The sequence below is a fragment of the Drosophila ficusphila genome, unplaced genomic scaffold, assembly GCF_018152265.1.
Source record: "Drosophila ficusphila isolate 14025-0441.05 unplaced genomic scaffold, ASM1815226v1 contig_791, whole genome shotgun sequence".
In the NCBI taxonomy this organism is placed as follows: Eukaryota; Metazoa; Arthropoda; class Insecta; order Diptera; family Drosophilidae; genus Drosophila; species Drosophila ficusphila.
The window spans coordinates 19,624,557-19,644,247 of NW_025064737.1; the positions used below are offsets into that span (position 1 = coordinate 19,624,557).

The 19,691-nt window shown below is 45.8% G+C and overlaps 4 protein-coding genes across 4 annotated transcripts; 1 reads left to right on the plus strand and 3 right to left on the minus strand.

Annotated features, from left to right (window-relative positions):
- Positions 1-399: 399 nt before the first annotated feature.
- LOC108095884 (E3 ubiquitin-protein ligase RING1) lies at positions 400-2,015 on the plus strand. Its single transcript, XM_017197195.2, has 2 exons — positions 400-1,782; positions 1,839-2,015. Exons 1-2 carry the CDS (start codon positions 514-516, stop codon positions 1,881-1,883), a joined length of 1,314 nt encoding a protein of 437 aa, XP_017052684.1. The 5' UTR covers positions 400-513; the 3' UTR covers positions 1,884-2,015.
- An 8-nt stretch (positions 2,016-2,023) lies between these two features.
- On the minus strand, positions 2,024-3,194 carry LOC108095886. Its single transcript, XM_017197197.2, has 2 exons — positions 2,943-3,194; positions 2,024-2,875 (listed from the first exon to the last, which is right to left on the minus strand). Exons 1-2 carry the CDS (start codon positions 2,961-2,963, stop codon positions 2,423-2,425), a joined length of 474 nt encoding a protein of 157 aa, XP_017052686.1. The 5' UTR covers positions 2,964-3,194; the 3' UTR covers positions 2,024-2,422.
- A 103-nt stretch (positions 3,195-3,297) lies between these two features.
- Positions 3,298-4,797, minus strand: LOC108095885 (hydroxysteroid dehydrogenase-like protein 2). Its single transcript, XM_017197196.1, has one exon. It carries the CDS (start codon positions 4,621-4,623, stop codon positions 3,382-3,384), a length of 1,242 nt encoding a protein of 413 aa, XP_017052685.1. The 5' UTR covers positions 4,624-4,797; the 3' UTR covers positions 3,298-3,381.
- A 1,005-nt stretch (positions 4,798-5,802) lies between these two features.
- On the minus strand, positions 5,803-19,597 carry LOC108095891 (ATP-binding cassette sub-family G member 8). Its single transcript, XM_017197205.1, has 8 exons — positions 19,222-19,597; positions 9,357-9,490; positions 8,929-9,060; positions 7,320-8,692; positions 6,795-7,264; positions 6,602-6,722; positions 6,249-6,529; positions 5,803-6,175 (listed from the first exon to the last, which is right to left on the minus strand). The coding sequence occupies exons 2-8, from the start codon at positions 9,485-9,487 to the stop codon at positions 5,945-5,947; spliced, it is 2,739 nt and encodes a 912-aa protein (XP_017052694.1). The 5' UTR covers positions 9,488-9,490; positions 19,222-19,597; the 3' UTR covers positions 5,803-5,944.
- Positions 19,598-19,691: the final 94 nt, after the last annotated feature.

Below are 19,691 nucleotides of genomic sequence, written 5' to 3' on the forward strand. Positions count from 1 at the left end.
TTTTACACACATTCTTTCTAATAGCTTTATATTTTGTGAGCGTGCTTTTAAGCAAATAAGATCCCTTAGCTCAATAAAAAATAGTATTACGCTCCCTTTCCGAGAAATGCCTTAGCTATTGCTTTAAAAACATGCAGTTGTACGTGTTTTGCCAGATATTCGAGTACGTTGTTATTTTCTATCATAATGGTAGTGAATAGTTTTTATAGTAAGTATACGAAGTACATTATGTTTTGATGAACGAAACTAAAAAATTTGCAACAGCTTATCTAATTTTTAATTTTTATTGGTTTATATAGATAACGACAATTACTACCATTTTTAAACAAACGCGCCAAATCATGTTCTAAAAAAATACTAAAAATACCAAGTACATTTTTTAGGCCAAATTTGATATTGGTATTATTGAACAGTCCGGCGACGGTCACACTACAAGCCAATTTGGAAAATCTAAGCGAAAATTTTAGAAAAAATAGTGTTTGTGTATTGAAAAGCCTCAGAATTGGTGTGAAAATGACGTCGCTGGACCCGGCGCCGAACAAAACGTGGGAGCTGTCGCTGTACGAGCTGCAGCGCAAGCCGCAGGAGGTGATCACAGACAGCACGGAGATTGCGGTGTCTCCGCGGAGTCTCCACAGCGAACTGATGTGTCCCATTTGCCTGGACATGTTGAAGAAAACGATGACCACGAAGGAGTGCCTGCATCGCTTCTGCTCCGACTGCATTGTTACCGCATTGCGGTCTGGAAACAAGGAGTGCCCCACATGCCGAAAGAAGCTGGTCTCCAAGCGCTCCCTGCGCGCTGATCCCAACTTTGACCTGCTCATCTCAAAGATCTATCCAAGTCGCGAGGAGTATGAAGCCATCCAGGAGAAGGTGATGGCCAAGTTCAACCAGACGCAGTCGCAACAAGCGCTGGTTAACTCCATCAACGAGGGCATCAAGCTGCAGTCCCAGAACCGGCCACAAAGATTCCGCACAAAGGGTGGCGGCGGCGGCGGTGGAGGTGGCAATGGTAATGTTGCTAACACTGGTGGTAGTGTGGCGGCTCCTCCTGCTCCTGGTGCGCCCGCTGCTGTGGCCCGGAATGCTTCAAACCAACTGCATGTCCACGACACAGCCTCTAATGATAGCAACAGCAATACCAACAGCATCGACCGCGAAAACCGCGATCCCGGACACTCGGGAACCTCTGCGGCCTCGGCTGTTACGAGTGCCTCAAATGCAGCGCCCTCCTCGTCGGCCAACTCGGGTGCCAGCACTTCCGCCACCCGGATGCAGGTGGACGACGCCTCCAATCCGCCCTCGATGAGGAGCACACCCTCACCGGTGCCGTCCAACTCGAGCAGCACCAAGCCAAAGCGCGCCATGTCCGTGCTGACCTCGGAGCGGTCCGAGGAGTCCGAGTCCGACTCGCAGATGGACTGCCGCACTGAGGGCGACTCCAACATCGACACCGAGGGCGAGGGTAATGGCGAGCTTGGCATCAATGATGAAATTGAGTTGGTGTTCAAGCCACATCCAACTGAGATGTCCGCGGATAACCAATTAATAAGGGCGCTTAAGGAGAACTGTGTGCGCTACATCAAAACCACGGCCAATGCGACAGTCGATCATTTGAGCAAGTATTTGGCCATGCGGCTGACCCTCGACTTGGGCGCTGATTTGCCGGAGGCGTGTCGCCTGCTCAACTTCTGCATCTATGTCGCTCCCCAGCCCCAGCAACTGGTCATCCTAAATGGCAACCAGACATTGCATCAGGTCAACGATAAATTCTGGAAGGTAGGAGTGGCGTCTGTCTGTATTTTCTTAGACTCAATCTTATCATCTTCTTTCAGGTGAACAAGCCAATGGAAATGTATTACTCGTGGAAGAAAACCTAAGCGAAGCGAATGATTTTTAATTTTAAGCCGTTTATTTCCAAACTGGAAATATATTTCTAGATGTAGAGCTTAACAAGTATATAAAACATCCATAATAAACGAAAATAAACTTGATTCTAAGTAAAACTAAAACGGAAAAATTTTGATTTTTATAGTTTATATATTATGTTTAATATAATTTATTTCGTTCGCATTTAGAATCAGTTAAACTTTTGGTTATATCTAGTGCGCTACAGCATCAAAAAGCGTACAAAATACAAGACATGTATATATTTAACGTTAAGTAAAAATGTTCTGTTCCGCATCTGTGGGTTTAATTAGAATGTGAATGTATGATGAGCCTGGACTCTAGCACGTATCGGAAGCCAGTGAGTTTAGGAGGACGGTTTCCATTTCTTCGTTGTATGACTAGGACTATTCAAAGTGGTGATTGTGAATGCCCCAAGGCACTGGGAAAGGTTGAGGGAGCGAGGTTGAGTGCGGTTCTACAAAGGTACACTGAACACAAAAAGCTTTAAATTGCACCGACTGCATGTATATCATTTCGGCACCCGACGCATCTTATCGGCGATGGCGTCTCTGAAGTCTCGGAAATCGCTGCTGGCCTCAATCTCGTTGCGACATTTGCCCTGGATGCGATAGAGACCGCGATTGATGTCCGTCCGATCGGCGCTGAGCATTCGCCTGGACAGATCCTGCTCCAGATCGTAGGGCAGACCCATATCCACCAGTTCATCCACCTCGTCCTGAGTGAAGGTGCGCTGGTGCTCTGCCAAAAACTCGGCGCACTTCTCGTAGATCTCCAGGTACTGCTCGGCTTCATTTTTGTCGCCGGAGCGTCTCGTTTCCATGAACTTCTGCAGAAGTCTTGTGGCCTCCGGATCAAGAAGGGTTTCGTGAACACTGTTCGACAAGGTATAGATCCGTCGAACCTCGGAGATTGTCATGTCGCTGCACCCACAAAAGCATTTTATCAGCTGCACGGTCTTGTTCTATCGGAAATATATGTAAAACTTATGATTAGCCACTTCCTTTAACCATTTCTGAATGACTACGCACTTTGTACGAGCTGCAGGCCATGATGAATTTTCCTTTAATTTTAAGTGCTTACTCAACGGCAGGTGGAAACATACTCCTTTTATATTCCCGGTCAATTTATTGTTTGCTTTGCTCCACATATATATGGTCAATAACAAAGTGTGATAGCCAAAAGCTAAGTAAAAAATACGGTGTGTCTATTTTGGGAACTAGTTCTTCTCAGCCTAAAAGCGCTTGAAAAGCTACCCGCAAATTTTAAAATTGATGGATGATTGATGGGTGACCATTTCGGATTGATGACGAATAGTTCTTGTTAAATATATTTACATATTTGAACAAAAACTGTCAATCGATTTTTAAATTTGTTTAGTAAAAATTTTAAAGAATTACATAATTTATTAAGGGAACACATCAAATCAAAATTTTTAAAACAAAAAAGTAGTCTGTAATTTAACTCCTTCTACAGCTTGGACTTTAGTGCCTTCATTAGCTTCTCCAGCTTGAGGGCCTTCTGGAAGTCGCCGCTGATCTTCAGCTTGCCGGTCATGTAGGCAGGAGCCGCCTTCAGTTTCCCGGAGAACATGTCGAAGAAGTTGTTCGAGTTCATGGACAGCGTGGCGTCCGGAGAGGCAGGTGGTGTGCCGGATCCACAAGAGCCGGAACCGTTTTTCAGGTCTAGGAACCAGGTTCCTTGCTCGGCGCCGGTTATGTTAAACTGGAAGACGGCCTGCGTCTTGGAGACAATCTCAGGCGAAAGGAGAGATTCGATTTTCTGGAACAGCTGGGGTATCTTCTGACTTCCTCCGGTTGCCGGAGCTGCAGCGGCGCCTCCTGTCGGTGCCGCATCCTCCAACGGAGCTCCCTTCTCCTCCACAAAGAAATCTACCATCAGTTTGTCGGCATTCTCGCGGATGCAGGCGTAGTCCGTGAGATCCGTAACGCCCACGGATTCCAGAACCTCGTCGTCCACAAAGAACTGACCGGTGAACTGCCTGGGCTCGCGGCTCAGGATGGCGTAGGCGGCATCGGCCATGATCTCCGGCTTGCGAGACCACTGGGCGGAGTCGGGACCGGTAAGCATCTCGATGGCCGCCGTGTGGATGGCAGTGCGGGGCCATAAAGCGTTTACGGCGATTCCCTTGTCCTGGAATTCGGCAGCCATGCCAAGAACACACATGGACATGCCGTACTTGGCCATTGTGTAGGCTACATGGGGTCCAAACCACTTGGCCTTCATGCTCAATGGCGGTGAGATGTTGAGGATGTGGGCGTGGTTGCTCTTCTTCAGATAGGGCAGGCATTCCTTGGACACCAAAAAGGTTCCACGGGTGTTGATGTTGTGCATCAGATCGTAGCGCTTCATGTCCGTATTTGGGGTGTTCGTCAGCGAAATAGCACTGGCGTTGTTCACCACGATGTCGATGCCTCCGAACTTGGCCACTGCTGCCTCTACAGCACTTCGTACCTGTTGCTCATCCCGCACGTCCACCACACAAGGATGGGCCTTTCCTCCGGCCTTCTCGATTTCCTCAGCTGCCGTGTAGATGGTTCCCGGCAGTTTTGGATGCGGTTCCGCTGTCTTGGCCGCCACCACAATGTTGGCTCCATCGCGTGCCGCTTTCAAAGCAATCTCCTTGCCGATTCCTCGCGATGCACCCGTGATGAACAGGGTCCTGCCTGCTAATTTTCCCGTGTTAATCATCTTGTTCAAAGTTTATAAACCGTGCACTGTGAGATCTTGATTCCCACTGGTAATGGTGATAGTGCTTGAAATCAAAGATCCAAGAGAAAGTCCAAAGTGCAGATTCAACCGATTGATCCAAACAACAAGTCGTCGCGAGGGAGAGCGGCAGCGGCATCTGGCTCTCTCTTTTTTCTAAGTGGGGTCGTGCCCACTTTAGTGATGGTTGCGTGCAGTGTTGCCAGTTTAACTTATTATAAGCTAGTTCTAGCATATTTAAAGCTTGTTAAACTTCCATGTAGCTTATAGCTTGAAATATGGCTTATTTTTAAATTCATTTAGCATATTCTAGTTTTATATGTACATGCGACATCAACAGTTTGTTTTGTAACAAAAATATGCTTTATGGTATGAAAATATCGGAGCTTGTTTTTTTTTGCCGATGGTTATGTGCATTTCATATGTGAATTTATTTTTAATCGATATTTTGGCTGAAGTTTTTCCACCAATAATTTGGAGTAGTAAAATCTAATAAAGCGTTTGCTAAAATGCCGAAAGTAATAAATAAAGAAAAAGTACATCATGCTTATAAAAAAAATTAACTAATAATAATAACTAATTTAATTTAACTGCAAACTTTAAGAACATATTTATACGTAAAGTTTTAATAATAAGATTTTTGTTCACACTTACAAAAAATTATTATAAATTCATCAACAATCACCTTTAAATTTATGTTTTTTCTTTCGGAAACTTTCGAAATGGACATTTGAAGACCTAATCAAAAATATTGCCCCTATGATTTTTGCCACCCACATAAAAACATAATAAGGTTTCATGATTTCTCTAATTTGAGTGTAGCTTGTTTTTAAAATTTTTTTTTTTTAATTTAAGCTTATTCTAGCTTATTTTTTAAAAAATTTAAAAGCTTATACGGGCGCTCATCACCTGGCAACACAGATCATAACTATTATGAAGGTGGTCGCCGAAAAGTTTCTTTAGTTTCTGTTGAGCAGACTTTCTACTGGGCATTTGGCGATTCCAAATGAGCAGATTTTGTACTGGGCACTTGGCGATTCAAAATGATCAGATCCGGACCCCCCGGACACCCCCTGCGTTCACCCCTGAAACAAACCGTTGTTGATCTTACTTCAAATAACTGCCCTTAACCCATTCCAAGCACAATAAAAGCCATTTGCCTTTAGTTAGTTAAACGAACGCTGCCTCGACTAAACACTATTTATTTAAAAAATTAGTTCCTATGGAATGTACAGTTCGGGACGCTGGGCCATTGGTCATTCGGATTCCAGATCCTGGCCAGCTCCTGGTCGCGATTAGTGGCCTACCGACTCCGCTTCCTCCGGCAGGCGCCGCGACAATTGCACAAAAATACGATGAAGGTGACGAAGAAGACGAGCACCGAACCGAGGACCAGGGCCATCGAGGTGGTCTGGTCATAGCTGTCAGTGGGATCCAGCACGTGCTGCTGGGGTAGCAGCTCGAAGTCGACTAGCACTTGGGTGCCGTTGGGCGGCGGGCAGGGCTGCTGGACAATGATCTCCTGGTGCTGCACCTGGTTACGTGGGTATATATAGTATTTCAATAATAACGTATGGAATTAGAAATTCTTTTTGGAGAACACTCACCTGCTTGTTGCGGCACAACTGCAGTCCGGCGGAGTTGGACAAGGTCTCGGCACTGTACTCATCCTGCACCAGGACAGGAAGCAGCCATCTTTCCGGGGAGACGAACTGCAGCCAGGACCAAAACTTGGCCAGATTTTGTGGATGCACTAGGTAGCCTCCCACTGAGGAAACTGCCAGGCTAATTAACCCATTGACAATGCTGGCCCAAACCTTGCAGGGCAGCAGGTGGGCACAGAACAGGGCCACCGTCTGGATGAGCGTCAAGTAGAGCAGCATGTAGCCTGTGGATCAAAAGGATTAATTACCAGATAGTTAGAAAAATGATTATGGTAATGGCTGGCAGAAGAACTCACCCATGTACAAGTAGATGCCCGTGTCGCTGCTGTTGGAGTAGGTGTAAAGTCCAGCCATGCTGTGGGCAGGAAGTAGGTAGGCCAACCAGATACACAGACTGGGGAACAGGCCCAGAAGACTCTAAAAGATATTACATGTTAATAAAGAATTATAAGGATTTCTTACTTGGCTATGCAAAGTAAATCTCCCCACCTGCACTATGATGTAGAGACTGCGAGTGTATAATCCCAACCGGATGTCCCGCTCCGCATGACGACGATCCTCCTGCGTGTCCCGAATGGTGAGCATGACCAGTGGCCAGTACATCAGCACCATGACGCAATGGTGGTAGCCCAGTCGATCGTGGTAACTGAGCTGCGGATCCGAGGCCGGCACATCCCAAAAGATGCATCCAATGCAGAGGGAAAGCACAGCAGCTGAGATGAGCTTGCTGATCCAGGTGAGCAGCGATCCCGGCTGCTTGTAGCCAGCGAATCGTTTGATCAGGGCACTAATCTGGCCAAAGAATCCGGCCTTCAGGGTGAAGTTCGGCAGCGAGGCAGGCGGAGCAGCCAGCGGAGGCTCCGAGTTGATCTGGTCCCAGGCATTGGCCAGGGATTCAATGCGCGCCGAGGACTCCAGCATGGCGGCTGCCGAGAGGTCGTCCAGGGTGACCAAGTCCACTGGAAAAATATTCATTATTTTCTGACTTTATGCAATATATTTGATAGAACTCACAGTAATAATCCGCTGGGTTCTTGAAGGGCGGACAGGGATAACCCAGTTCACCCATGTGACGCGGCAAGTCCGCTCGACTGCCGGAGAAGACGGTCCTTCCGCCGGAGAGCAGCAGCACGCCGGAGCACATGGACAGGATCTCAAAGGTGGGCGGCTGCAGGGTCATGATCACGATGCGACCGCCGCTGCACCACTGGCGCAGGTACTCCACCAGGAAGAAGGTGTCGAAGATGTCCATGTTGCTGGTCACCTGGTCGAGGATCAGCAGCGAAGACTGCGCCAGCAGCTGGCAGGCCACGCTCAGCCGCTGCTTCTCCGAGTGGGTCAGAGTGGACACATTGGAGGCCCGCACCGTATTCAGCCCCAAGTCCTCGATGAGCACATCCATGCGCTCCTCCAGATCGCTGCGATCCAGCGGACCTCGCAGCGCAGCGTGGAAGTTCAGGGTGCACTGGACACTCATCCGGGGATCCAGCGAGGAGACCTCCAGGGCCGGCACATAGCTGCAGAGCTCCCGCAGACCGCGGCGACTCACCTGCTGTCCGTTGATGAGGATCTCGCCGCCCAGCCGCTCGCTCAATCCCGCCAAGCACTCCGCCAGAGCACTTCCCTCCCGCTGCGAGGTGGCCATGATGGCGAACAGGTCCCCGGCCTTGGCCTGCATGGAAACGCCGCGCAGGCAGGGATTCACGTCGAGGCAGTGCACCTGGATGTTCGGGTAGATGAGGCCCATGCCCGACTGCTTCCGGCTGCCCGGATTGTGGCTGATTCCGTTTCCATTGCCGTACTGCCTGGAGCTGCCGTACAACCTGGCCTCGTTGTAGTCGTAGCCCAGATTGACGCCATCCACCTGGCTCAATCCCGCTCCCAGCAGATCCGCCTCGCTGTGCGACCTGTGCCCGTAGTGCTTGCCGTACTGCTGCTGCTGGTGCTGCTGCATCTGGTGGTGGTGCTGGCCCACCGCGATGCTCGCCCGGCTGTTCGCCTGCCGGAGCGCCGCCATGGGAACGCCTCCTCCTCCGATTTGAGCCCTGGACTCCGGACGCGAGTGTGGCATGCCGCCGATGGCACGGAAGTCGGATTCGCTGCGGTACTTCCGCAGGTTCGGCGGCACCCTGCTGCGGGTCGTCTCGTTGTCGCTGCTGTCGTAGCCACTGCTCCCTGCTCCCGCCGGCACTCCCGAGCTGTCCCTGAACGCCCGGTTCACCCGTCCCCGTACTCCGCCCAGAGCACTGGAGCCACCGTGACCGTGGCCAGGTCCCGATCCCGGTCCCGGACCAGGACGATGCGAGCGCTGCGATCCGGCGTTGGGTGGAAAGACGCGCGGCAGTCCAAACTTCAAGTATGTGTACATATTTGAGCCCAGGGGAGATCTGCAAAATAAAGATATAATGATAAAAAATTAATTAAATATTCAATTTACAAATATATCTTTATTTTAGATGTATTTCAAAGCTTTAAGACGGAAGCTGATTGTATATTTTTTCCACTCAGATTAAATCATTCGTAGTGATAGTCATAAACTCCAGTGCTGAGCTCATAGTACGGCATTATTAACGCTTGATTATGCTAAGTAATTGTTTGCTTAAATTATTTGGGGATTACTCACTTGGGTCCGTAGCGCGGATGGTTTAAGATCGATTGAACTGTGGTATCGCGTAGCTGGAAGTTTCCATATGGCAGCGGTGATTTGTCCGAAGACCCGAGAGCCGAATCGGTGAAGTCAGAGTTCAGGTTTTGCCTATTAATGTGGGTATTTGATGGGGATGGAAAGCTAAAGTTAATAGAGAGTTGCACTGGGCGGCTGCAGTTGCGGTCAGCTGGACATGATTGGAGGGCTTGGCCGTGGTCTTCAATTAGCCATTTATGGCATCTGAACTTCCGTTCGACTGCGGTTAAGTCAACCGTCAAAACTCCGATCGACAGGTGTGGTTCCTCCACCTCGTTTCTTTATGTTTCCATAACCGCACCCATGTCTGGGTTGTCTGGAGTTGGGGATCCCCCACCTGTCCACTTAACCACCCGACGAAAACTCACCTGTAGATGGACCAGGCGTGCAGGTCCTCGGATGCCGCCGGTGGCAGCGGAGTATTGGGTCCGTGGGGCACCGAGTAGCGTCGCTCCTCGCGTGACATCTTCTTGCCGCTCGAAAAGTTGCTCAGCTCCATGATCTGCGGAACACATGGAGCACACACGAAAACAGAGTTAGACGGGTTAGAGAGTTCGGGCCAAAATCGTAAGCTAATTCCGACTTAAACTGGGTCAAGAATGCTGCGAGAATGGCATCGCCATTATAACTCATAATTTGCGGGAATTAACCTAATGACAATGCCCACACATCCACACGCAGTCGCAGTCGCATTTGAAGTTGGCTTCCGAATCGCGGAGTCGCATTCACAACCATTGTCATCGCAGAAGCGGAAATCGTGTCGGATTTGATATGAGGCGAACTTGAGACACACTAACAACGAACCAGTCTCTAAATTATTCGGCAATCAAATTTAAAGAAATTTTAAATTCCCACAAAATTCCAATTAATTACTAACCTCATTAAAGCTTGCGTTTAATATGATTCATTTGAGATGCACTTCCGATAGGTATTTCAAATTTCTCATTAAAGATCCGTGTAAAATCAAAATTATATGGTTTATTATCTGTTTAGATGTTTCTTTTACCAGAAACAAGATATACCATTTGTCTTGTAAAACACGATGATCTTTGGGTTCTTTTGTTGTTGTGCAACCTTTATAGCTCTTTTGAGAGTCTTAATCTGAGCAAGTGCACATAAAACTGCCAAGACAATGATACCTAATCGGGTGTCGTCTTTCAGACTTCCAACTTGCTATCTTGAGGAAAAAATTTAAAACGCCGGGCGGGAGAACAAAGAGCGGTTCATTTCGACACGGCCTCTGGGTTTTTAATTGCCAATGCAGGCCAAAAAAAAAAAAAAAAAAAAAAAAAACAAACGGAAAAAATAGAGGCAAAACTCCATGCAAATGAACCTCGGTTCGCTCTTCAGCATTATGCAACCGAACGAAAGGCAAACAAACCAAAGCAAAGTGCTCCAAACGCTGTCGCCGCATTCGGTGGACTCCAAAATGGATGCAGTGCAGCCAGCCGTGCGGATTTCCGTTTTGCCAGCCGCAAATATTACGTAGTCGCAGTCGAGAGTTCTACAAGTGCCAGATGCTCCGAAAACCCGGGCGAAAGTGAGCGGTTTTGTGGATACTCGAAAAGTAATTGCAATCTCCACCAGACAGCGGATAGCAGACAGCAGCCACCAGAAAGTGAAGCTGGAACTGGAGTTGGGATTGGGATTGGGGGGCGGTGCCCAGAAGAAAGAAGAAAGCTTGGCGGTGGGATTACGGCATTCCACTGCAGAAATGCTTTCTTTCGCCCGTCCAACAGTGCAGATTGCTATTAGATATTAAACATTGTTGCCACGGAACTCGGCCGGTGTATTAACACTTTTAATTGCGTGTTAAATTCGCTTTAATTAAAATCACTTGTGGCATAATCGCATAAACGGATTTTACTCGCAGCCCAACGCATTTTACTCGATTTTGTTTGCCTGCCGTCGTTTTTGTTTATTATCATCATTTCTTTCCCCCAACAATTATTTGCCTCTGTTTTTTCTTGGCCGTAACCGTTTTGCCTTTCAGCCAGCACTTGGCTCAGAGTGAAAGTGGAAGTCAGGGAAGGTGGTTTTAATGCCCGCGAGAGCCTGATACCATACAGCTGAGACAGCCAGGGCATCACCCATCCGCCATTCCGAGCTACCTACACGTATCCAGATACGGGTACTTAGCATATGCACTAAAAGATATTGCTCGAATGGATTTATAGGTAGGGATACGTAAATAAGAGCAATAAATAATTAAGAGCATGTGCAGATTAAGTGTCTTATGTGGCAACTAACTTAAATAAACGGATAACACCAAACTTTAATTGTATTCAATTTGTATTTAAATATTTTGAGTAGAACAAAACCATTTATTTATTTTAATTTTTGTATCTGAGAGTACGCTTTACAATTCTTCTTCATAAGAGTTTGAACTACTTTTAAGGAACTATATTTTTAGTGCTATATAGTTTTTTCCAGTGATCTCCCTCTGCAAACTGGGCAGTCTTCATATAGGGGCCGCGAAGAAAGAGATGTGCGGCATCTGAAGCGTCGCTTTGTTGTGCTGCCTGTAATGAATGAATGGTATTGGGGGCAATGATACGGCTGCGACCACGACAGCGGCATTGATTTATGCGATCACGATGCTTCGATATCTAAGTATCTCACAGTACGCGTATCTGTATCTCTATCCATTGTTCGCACAAGTGCGTGAGGCAAAAACATTGCGATAGTCTGCTAGAAACTAACAGCTGTCAGTGGAGGAAAGTGAGTAAATGATTGAAGTGACTTTTAGTTTGTAGCTAATGTCCCGCATTTGTATTTCAAACTATGAAAAACAAGCTCATTACGGCTTGCAAATTGAAAAAACAACAAAACTGCCACTGATTGATTCAATTGTTTGCTTAAATGGCACAAGATTTTTGAAAGCGTTATATCTACAGAGGTAATTGGTTGATTTTCGCATAGCTTTCTGAGATTCATTGCAGTGTGTGCTTGATTACTTAAGATTGCTTACTAAGCTGTTAACTACTCATTATAATTATCATTAACAGCACTGCAAATTTCCGCTTCAGCACGTTTTGGAATTCGGTTAAAAAGATGTTGACACGGCCGAAAATTTTGTTTTGTTAAGATTAAAAGCGTTTTTATATCTTGTATTATGATAAATTAATAAATAGCCAACTAAATCATTTATAAGAAGCTTTGTGTTTGTTCTCCTTTTATACAGATAATCCCAAAATAGAAAATGAGTTAACCCGATTCCCATGATTTAAAGTATCAGTTGGTCATTGTTTTCCGCTGCCTTTGGGTGGCCTTCTATCAGTATCCATTAGCCAAGCCTTAGCTCACTTTATCAGATTGCGGCTCTCGAAAATCTGAGCTTGCAACACTCAGCTGGATAAACTGGATGCAGCTGTGGCCAAAATCCAGGCGAATATCCGCTGACTGAGACAGTTACAGCTGCAGCCTGGCCGGAATTATATCATAGTCTTGATTGGCTGGTGGCTCATATAGCTTATGGCTTATGGCCAAGTGGGCCAGCCGATTGCCGATCGTTGCATGATCGGTCAGAGTTACGGAAACCAAAGCCGAAGTTAGCGGATATTTGCCTGTCAACGAGGCCGGCCGGCTGCTGCCTGGTGTGAATAAATCACAATGCGCTAAGTAATTGGCCAACGGTTATTGGCAATAGCTTAGCAGGTCGATTAGGCCAATTGGCAGCTTGCGACGGTTGGTCGGCTGACTTGGTTGCATATGCAGACGGAGTCCCGTTGCTGTCATTCTGCATTCCCGTTGGCCAAGAAGTCGAGAAGCCAGCAAACCAAGAGACCGAGAAGCCAGCAATGCATGCGTCAGTTGACAAGTCGAAAACCGTTTGCTGGAGGAGCTTTGCTGTTCGCTGTTCGCTATTTTCTGTTCGCTGTTTGCTGTTCGCAGTTGCACTCACATGACCATTGATGCAAAACTGCAGTTAGACACGAGCTGCGACTTGCACTCCGGTTTTTCGGTCACTGGTCGCATGTGCGCACATTTTATGATTTAATGGAGCGCGCCCAAGTGACTCCAAGTGGTCCCGGCCATAACAGTTAGTGGCTCTCTCTCTTGGCTCGATTTTATGGGTGATTTTGTGGGCTGTTACTTGGCTTTTACTTGGACAAGATGTGTGATTGGGCTGCAAACGAGCCCTGACCTGCGGTTCACTCTGCTTCGGCCATCCATCTCCATCCATTCCATCGCCATTCCCACGCAAAAGCCAATTAAATTGGGTTGCTGGGCTCTTCGTTTCACTGGCCGAAACTCGTTCCCCGGACAGGTAGACAACAGGTAGGTCAGCCTCCCTCCCAATTCAAAAGCTTCTCCCTGATTGCCGCCGACAGACTGACGAACTGACTGAATGACTAACTGACCAAGTGACTAACTGGCGGACTGACAGACTGGAAAAGCACTGTCCAATAAAGATATCGCTGGCCCAGTGAGAAAGTGAAACTCTTGTGTGGCATAATTTGTATCTGCTGCTGCTGCTGGCTCGGCACACGGGGCGTATGATAAATGCCTACAAAATATTTCGCGACTGCAGCGGAGAGACTGCCACAAAGTGGGTCGCAGTTGCAGTTTTGTAATTTGCGATTAATAAAACAAGGGAAACTGCACACACAACGAAGCTGGAATGCACTAAAAGTAGTAAAGATTTATTTAACTGGGAAAATGCATTTTAAACAGAGAAGACAAAAGCGTTATTTCATTTTCACAAAAACGTAGGTTCAAATAGGGAAATCCATGTTCGATTCTTTGAATTGAAGACTTTAGAAAGTTGTTCACAGGTGGATAAATTTCCCTTCATTATTAAATTGATTAAACGAATTAAAGAAACCTCCATCAAATTCACAGTTCATTCCTGAAGTTTAACTTTGTATAACTTAATTATGTTTCTTCAAATAGTTTCCGATTGAGTGTTTCAAGATAAAAGCAAACCCAAATAGAGATGAGAAATCCCGATTATGTGAGATATTTTGCCTTAAATAAATGTTTATTGTCTCCGTGAGTCATGAAGAAGCTGGTAGAATTCTTGAAGAAACCGCAAACTGTAAAGAGTCACTAATGTGTTAGCCAGAAACCTGAAGGGGATCACGTATGCAGATAAATTTAGACTTTAACTTAGCTTGGCCAAAGCTGGAATACCCTGTCTCGGGATTGTCAAAAATATGCATTCGAAGGAGGGCGGAACGAATGAAATGGGCGGCAAACGAGAGCCGATTTCGAGCGCTGACTAATTCCGCTGGCAGATGCAAATTAATAACAAACAAATTAAATGATTGCCAGCCCGTGGCCAACATTCCTCGGCGACAGAGCGGTTTGTTGAACCTGCTCGTCGTCCGGTTTGGCAAGATGAAATTTTTAGTGATTATGCCCCGGGAGGAAAGGCATTCGAGATGTTTTGTGTGTGTGTTAATTGAACACTCGGGTTCCCGAGATTTTCGTTCGCGTTTTTTGTTTGATTTTTTAGCACGTTTTTTTGTTGTGCTGGCCGGCAGAAGCCAGTATGCAAATCGCTGGCCACGTTGTGCCATAGATGCTCACGCTTTCCGCCGCCGAGCGATAGCAAATACCTCTGGCCTCCACGGCGGATGAGCGACATGAGCGACAGTCGGTCAGAGAGACAGAAGGCACGCAGCGAGGAAATCTCGAAGCGGCCCAGCTTTACGACTTGTGAAAGTTTTTCGGCTGCGTAAATAGATTATGAGTGGGCAAACGTCGGCGAAACCCGAGCAGAGATGGGTCCCCAGCCCAGCAGGTGAATGAGTGGTGCACAGCGAGAAAATAAGTGGTTGACAAGTGGTTTGAGCCAAAAACATTATCAATTTATGTTTCATTTAACACTAAATTATATCTCAGCTATAGGTTTAGAAATAGTAGCATCACTTCGAACCTACTTTATATTCATCTTCTTTGTTTCTTCTTTGATTGATTTCATTCAATTTAACAATGCCCAAAAATGTTAAAAGCTAACCATTACTCTTTGGCACGCTTCTCTAAAGTTCTGTGTTTCCTTTTATGTTTGTAAATTAATTCCAATCACATACACAACATGCGTAATGAAAATCTTTATTCAGAAATTGAATTTCTAAGTAAGTAAGTGAGTAAGCTTGACATTAATAGCCAATAAATATTTGAGGAATGACAAGATTAGATGATTAAAGCTGCTGATTTGTAAAATTACTAAACTTTGAAGCCTTGTTACCCCATAAATCAATTAAAAAAACATAAACAACTCAATAAATGTGATTTCAAAGATTTCCAGCACATGAACTGTCAACAAGAGAAGTGAGAACAAATGATTAATTAAACGGCGACTAATGGGAACCCAAAGCTGACCCGATTTGTTAACCATTCGCAGCTAATGGATCTGGGCCACGAATTAGGCAACATCCGCGGCTGTAGAAATGAGTTGGCCGACGAGCTGGCAGAAATGCGAGCAGAAGAATTCCGCTGACGTCGCGCTGACTGTGACCCCAAAAAGTCGAGCTAATGTCATGCCGTCAACGAATATTCGTCATGGCTGCATAGCCCCCACCGCCAGCACCACCGCCACCGCCGACTGGCTGAAATGCCGTCGAAACCAGCGCCAAAACCACCGAGGTGGTCTCATTTCAGCGGATCGGCTTTCGGTTTCCAGCGCTGAGCGTTCAGTTTTCGCTTTGCGGTTAGAAAACCCAGGCAAGGTCAGTTTTATTAATTGCCCAAACGGAATACGAAACTTTGCCTCAGTTTCGGGCATCTTTACAGGCAATTAACGCCGCGCACAAACCAAAACAAATCCCCGCGACCGACCGACTTGAAACAAAACACTTTCCTGTGTTGCAACAGACTTGTGAAAGTGGCCAACAATTGTGGGTAAAATTTGCATGCCAAAGCCACAGTCGATCCCTCCACTCCCCAGTTGACTTTACACGTGTGCCACCAGCAGTCTAATTGACATAAATTCCATGCCGAGCCGAAAACAGAAAAAATGGCAATTTTCCCTGCGTTGCCATTGCATGCATAAAAATGCGACAGACAGGCGTATTTGGCCAAATTCCCGAACACACCCAGAGACCCAAAGACCAAAAGACCCGGTATTAGGCGCCAACCACACACTCAACTCAACGGAACTGGTTTGTCTCACTTTTGGTTGAAAAATGTGTAATTCAACATGTCCCGAACAAATTACACGCCCAATCGCAAATTATTGCCATGAATTTTGATTTGCATGGAGCATAGAGAAAACAATATTGTATTTGCATAAATAAATGGTTTAATGTAAGAAACAAAATCTGTTTAAATTCGAACATACTTGTTTTTTATATAAATTTTATAAATTTAATACCATTTGGTATAGGTTTTTTCTATATATATTTTTCTATATCTGTGACATGGATTCGACGACCGATTTATTCGGATCACGTCGTCTGGCTGGCAGGGCAAGTATCCATGTCAGAGAGGGTCTCATCCGCGCCGATTCTGATTCTATGTCAGACTCATGTCTGCGCGGTTGTCTGTGAACTTTGAGTGAAGTGAAATGAAGTGGAGTTCTCGTTTTACGGCCATAAAAGTCACGAAGTGTGTGTAGCAGCAGCGTCGTCGGTAAAAATGTACTTTCTTCGCCTAATTATGCAGCTGTTCTGCTTCTGCTTCTGCTTTTGCTACAGCGGCTTCTTCTTCATTTTCGTTTCTGTGTTAATTTAATTACAATAAAAAGTAAATTAACTCGCTGAGGCCCCGTAGCGTATCTATCAATGGCCACAATTTTCATGGTCGCAGCTTTTAATGGCTTTGGCAGTGGGAGAGATTGGCCGTGCAGGTGGGGATCTCGAATTTGCATTTCCTGCTCGTTAAGTTTTCACTTGGCCAGCGGCCAAGGGTCTCCGCCGCATCATACCGCTGACTTCATCCAGCCGGAGATCATTAAATGCAGTGATTCATCCGTCTTGGAATAGCCAGCCACTAAGTTCAATTGAAAGCACATTCGTAGTCGTACAGATTGGGGAGACCGAGAGAACGAGAACGAGTTTTGGCCAACAAGATGCAGCCACACCTTGGGAGAACCATTCGGAAACCCGCCTAGACTCAAGACAAAGACCAGATACCACCACCCCACTCCAGATTCGAACTCACCACAAAGCCATAACTGACAATCAATTCAACTTAAGCTGGCTTTTTGCCGCGCCTCGCTCTTTTTTTTGTCTAGACTCTGCGTTGCTGTCTTAAGTCTTTTGATTTGTTTTCCTTTTTCTATTTCTTCTACCTTTTCTGTATTTGTTTCTTTTGGTCAGGAATTGAAATTGTCCAAATTGAATTACGATCGCTCCAAGATCTTGTCACCTTGTCCGCTTCTAAAAAGCTTGGTCTTGTTTAGTGCTTGGTTTTTTTTTTGTTTCGGGCCCAAACAGCAGCCACAAATCATCGGGAACCGTTAGCGGCTATAATAATACTGTTAACTAATTTACGCCACTGCGGCGGCAACAGCAATAACAATGGGGGAAAATCTAGAAAAACAAAACACCAAGTCAGCGCGAAGAACCAGAAATCATTTTGGGACTTTTTCAATGAGCCATGGCCTAAACAGCGGCTTAAACAGCGTTCTAACGGTCCGGCCACCATGACTTGGCTAATTAGGTGCGAGTAATTTGTGAAATGGAAGCCAAACGGAGGCTGGGAATTTGCATTGCAAAGGGCCATTCGAGGCATTAGCTTAACAATGATCTGCAGTCGGAGCCCTGAGAATGGTGCTAAAGCCCCGATCCGAAATCGCCATTAGCCCACGGCTCGTCTTCGTCTTCGATGGGAAATCAAGCTCCGCGGCACGAAATTTTGAAAGTGATTGTGAGCGCAGATTGGCAGCTGCATCGAAATTGCAAAATGAATGTGAAAGTTGCTTAGCCGCGTGGTTATTCTTTACGAGCAGATATGGCAAGAGTACACTCAGGAATAAAGTATTATTTCTTCACAAAAAACGTATCGGATAGACCTGCTACGGCTTTCACATCTTGTTCCATATTGAACACAAAACGAAAAACATATTTTTATGTCGGATCGGAATGTGTGAAGAATATGATAAGATTATATTATAATTGATTCGCTGACTAGCAATGTTATATATATGAATAAAAGAATAGAATTAAACAAGGAAGCACCTTTCATATATTAAATGGAATGTTGCAAAAAAAGAGAATCATAAATAATTTAAACATTTCAAAGGGCATGCAAACAGCACTTTTGTGGTTAAACTATAAACATAAAAACAAATAATGGCGATAGAACTCTATCGTGAGTTTATGTATGTTTTTACGAGGAAGTGGCCGGACCAAGACGATGCTGGCATCTGCGGGTAGAGCAAATAGCCAACGATCCCCGGAGAGCCAAGAACCCAACTTGGCAAAAGCAAAGGCAGCCGGCCAAACAAACAAACAAACTGAAACTCGTATCTGTGGGATACACACTTGCACACAGAAAGAAAACGAATGATACATTTTATTTCAAAACTCATAGGTTGGTTTTAGCTTAACAAGTTTAGAAGTTTATATGATAAGCTATTAATCGCTTTCGAAAAATATCAAAGGGATATTTAAAATGCTAAGATAAATATATATTTTCAGTGCTAGAGAGCTATCAAATCCACGAAACTATAAAAAGAAATACAATTATATAAAGCAAAATACATATGTAGAATGATAAATCATTGAAAATGAAATTTGATTTTCAATCCACCTGCTTTTCTCGCTGTGCAGCGGAGCAGTGAGCTGCAGAGAAAATAAAAGACAAGACAGGCCGCGCACAAGGCACTTGGCCGTTTGCGCGACTCCGGCTTTGGCTGGCACTTGGGTTCTGGTTTTGGCTCTTCTGCTTCTGCTTCTGCCTCTGAGTTTGGCTGTGAGCCGAGAAGGGCGCAGAGCGAGCGGCTGGGGAGCGTTGGAATTATGGTGGAGGCTAAGATACGATACATTTGCTAGACAAACCCGCTCGCGGGATCTTTGACCTGCGCTGGTGACGACCGCGCGAGCAGAACAGAGGAACAACTCACAGAACCAGAAGGCAAGACCGAAGGAAAAGAACGTGCAGCGTGGTGGATACTCGGCGGCTTCGAGGTGGCAAGTGCTGGTCGCTTTCGGCTGCCGTTGTCTTAATACAATTAACAGTAAATACCAGTTGGTTGGACTCTAATTAGCCGCTCAGCGACACTCACTCACTCACTCATTCATGGCTTAGATACGTTTTTCGTTATGTATCTGCAACACTTACATTACAATGTCGATCTGCTGGCTACACCGATGTCTGCATATTTCATTTAGACCATATAGACCATACACACACACACACTTGCACTGCACACACGTCACTTGTATTTTTTGCCACTTTTCGTATCTATTGGATATTCCGCGAGTCAACAAGTAAGCACATTTGCATGCACTTCCCGGTGGCCATTAAAAAATATATTCGCCTTTGTGTATATATACTTTTTGCCCGTTAAGCCGTAAACATTTCAATTAGATTTCCATAAGTGTTGAATGTTTTTTTTATTGTTATTTTCTGCTGGGAATTCTTTGTTGGGGCGCCGAAAGAAAAAAACAGAGTGACGCGAACCGCGGATCGGTGGACACAACTCTCTCGGAGCTCGGCTCGCAGCGAACTGATCTGAACTTGGCCTCGGCCGCCATCTTAGCCCGACTGCCTCGCCTGGAAGCGAGAGAGCCGATTTCCAGGCAGAGCGG

Bases quoted from the DNA above. Each gene is read 5' to 3' on its own strand.
- LOC108095884 (XM_017197195.2), top strand. From the start codon at position 514: ATGACGTCGCTGGACCCGGCGCCGAACAAAACGTGGGAGCTGTCGCTG. The intron at 1,783-1,838 runs GTAGGAGTGGCG...ATCTTCTTTCAG, and splicing joins TCAACGATAAATTCTGGAAG to GTGAACAAGCCAATGGAAAT.
- LOC108095886 (XM_017197197.2), bottom strand. From the start codon at position 2,963: ATGGCCTGCAGCTCGTACAAA. The intron at 2,876-2,942 runs GTGCGTAGTCAT...TATTTCCGATAG, and splicing joins TGGCCTGCAGCTCGTACAAA to AACAAGACCGTGCAGCTGAT.
- LOC108095891 (XM_017197205.1), bottom strand. From the start codon at position 9,487: ATGGAGCTGAGCAACTTTTCGAGCGGCAAGAAGATGTCACGCGAGGAG. The intron at 9,061-9,356 runs GTGAGTTTTCGT...CCACATTAATAG, and splicing joins CACGCCTGGTCCATCTACAG to GCAAAACCTGAACTCTGACT. The intron at 7,265-7,319 runs GTGAGTTCTATC...ATATTTTTCCAG, and splicing joins GAACCCAGCGGATTATTACT to TGGACTTGGTCACCCTGGAC.
- LOC108095885 (XM_017197196.1), bottom strand. From the start codon at position 4,623: ATGATTAACACGGGAAAATTAGCAGGCAGGACCCTGTTCATCACGGGT.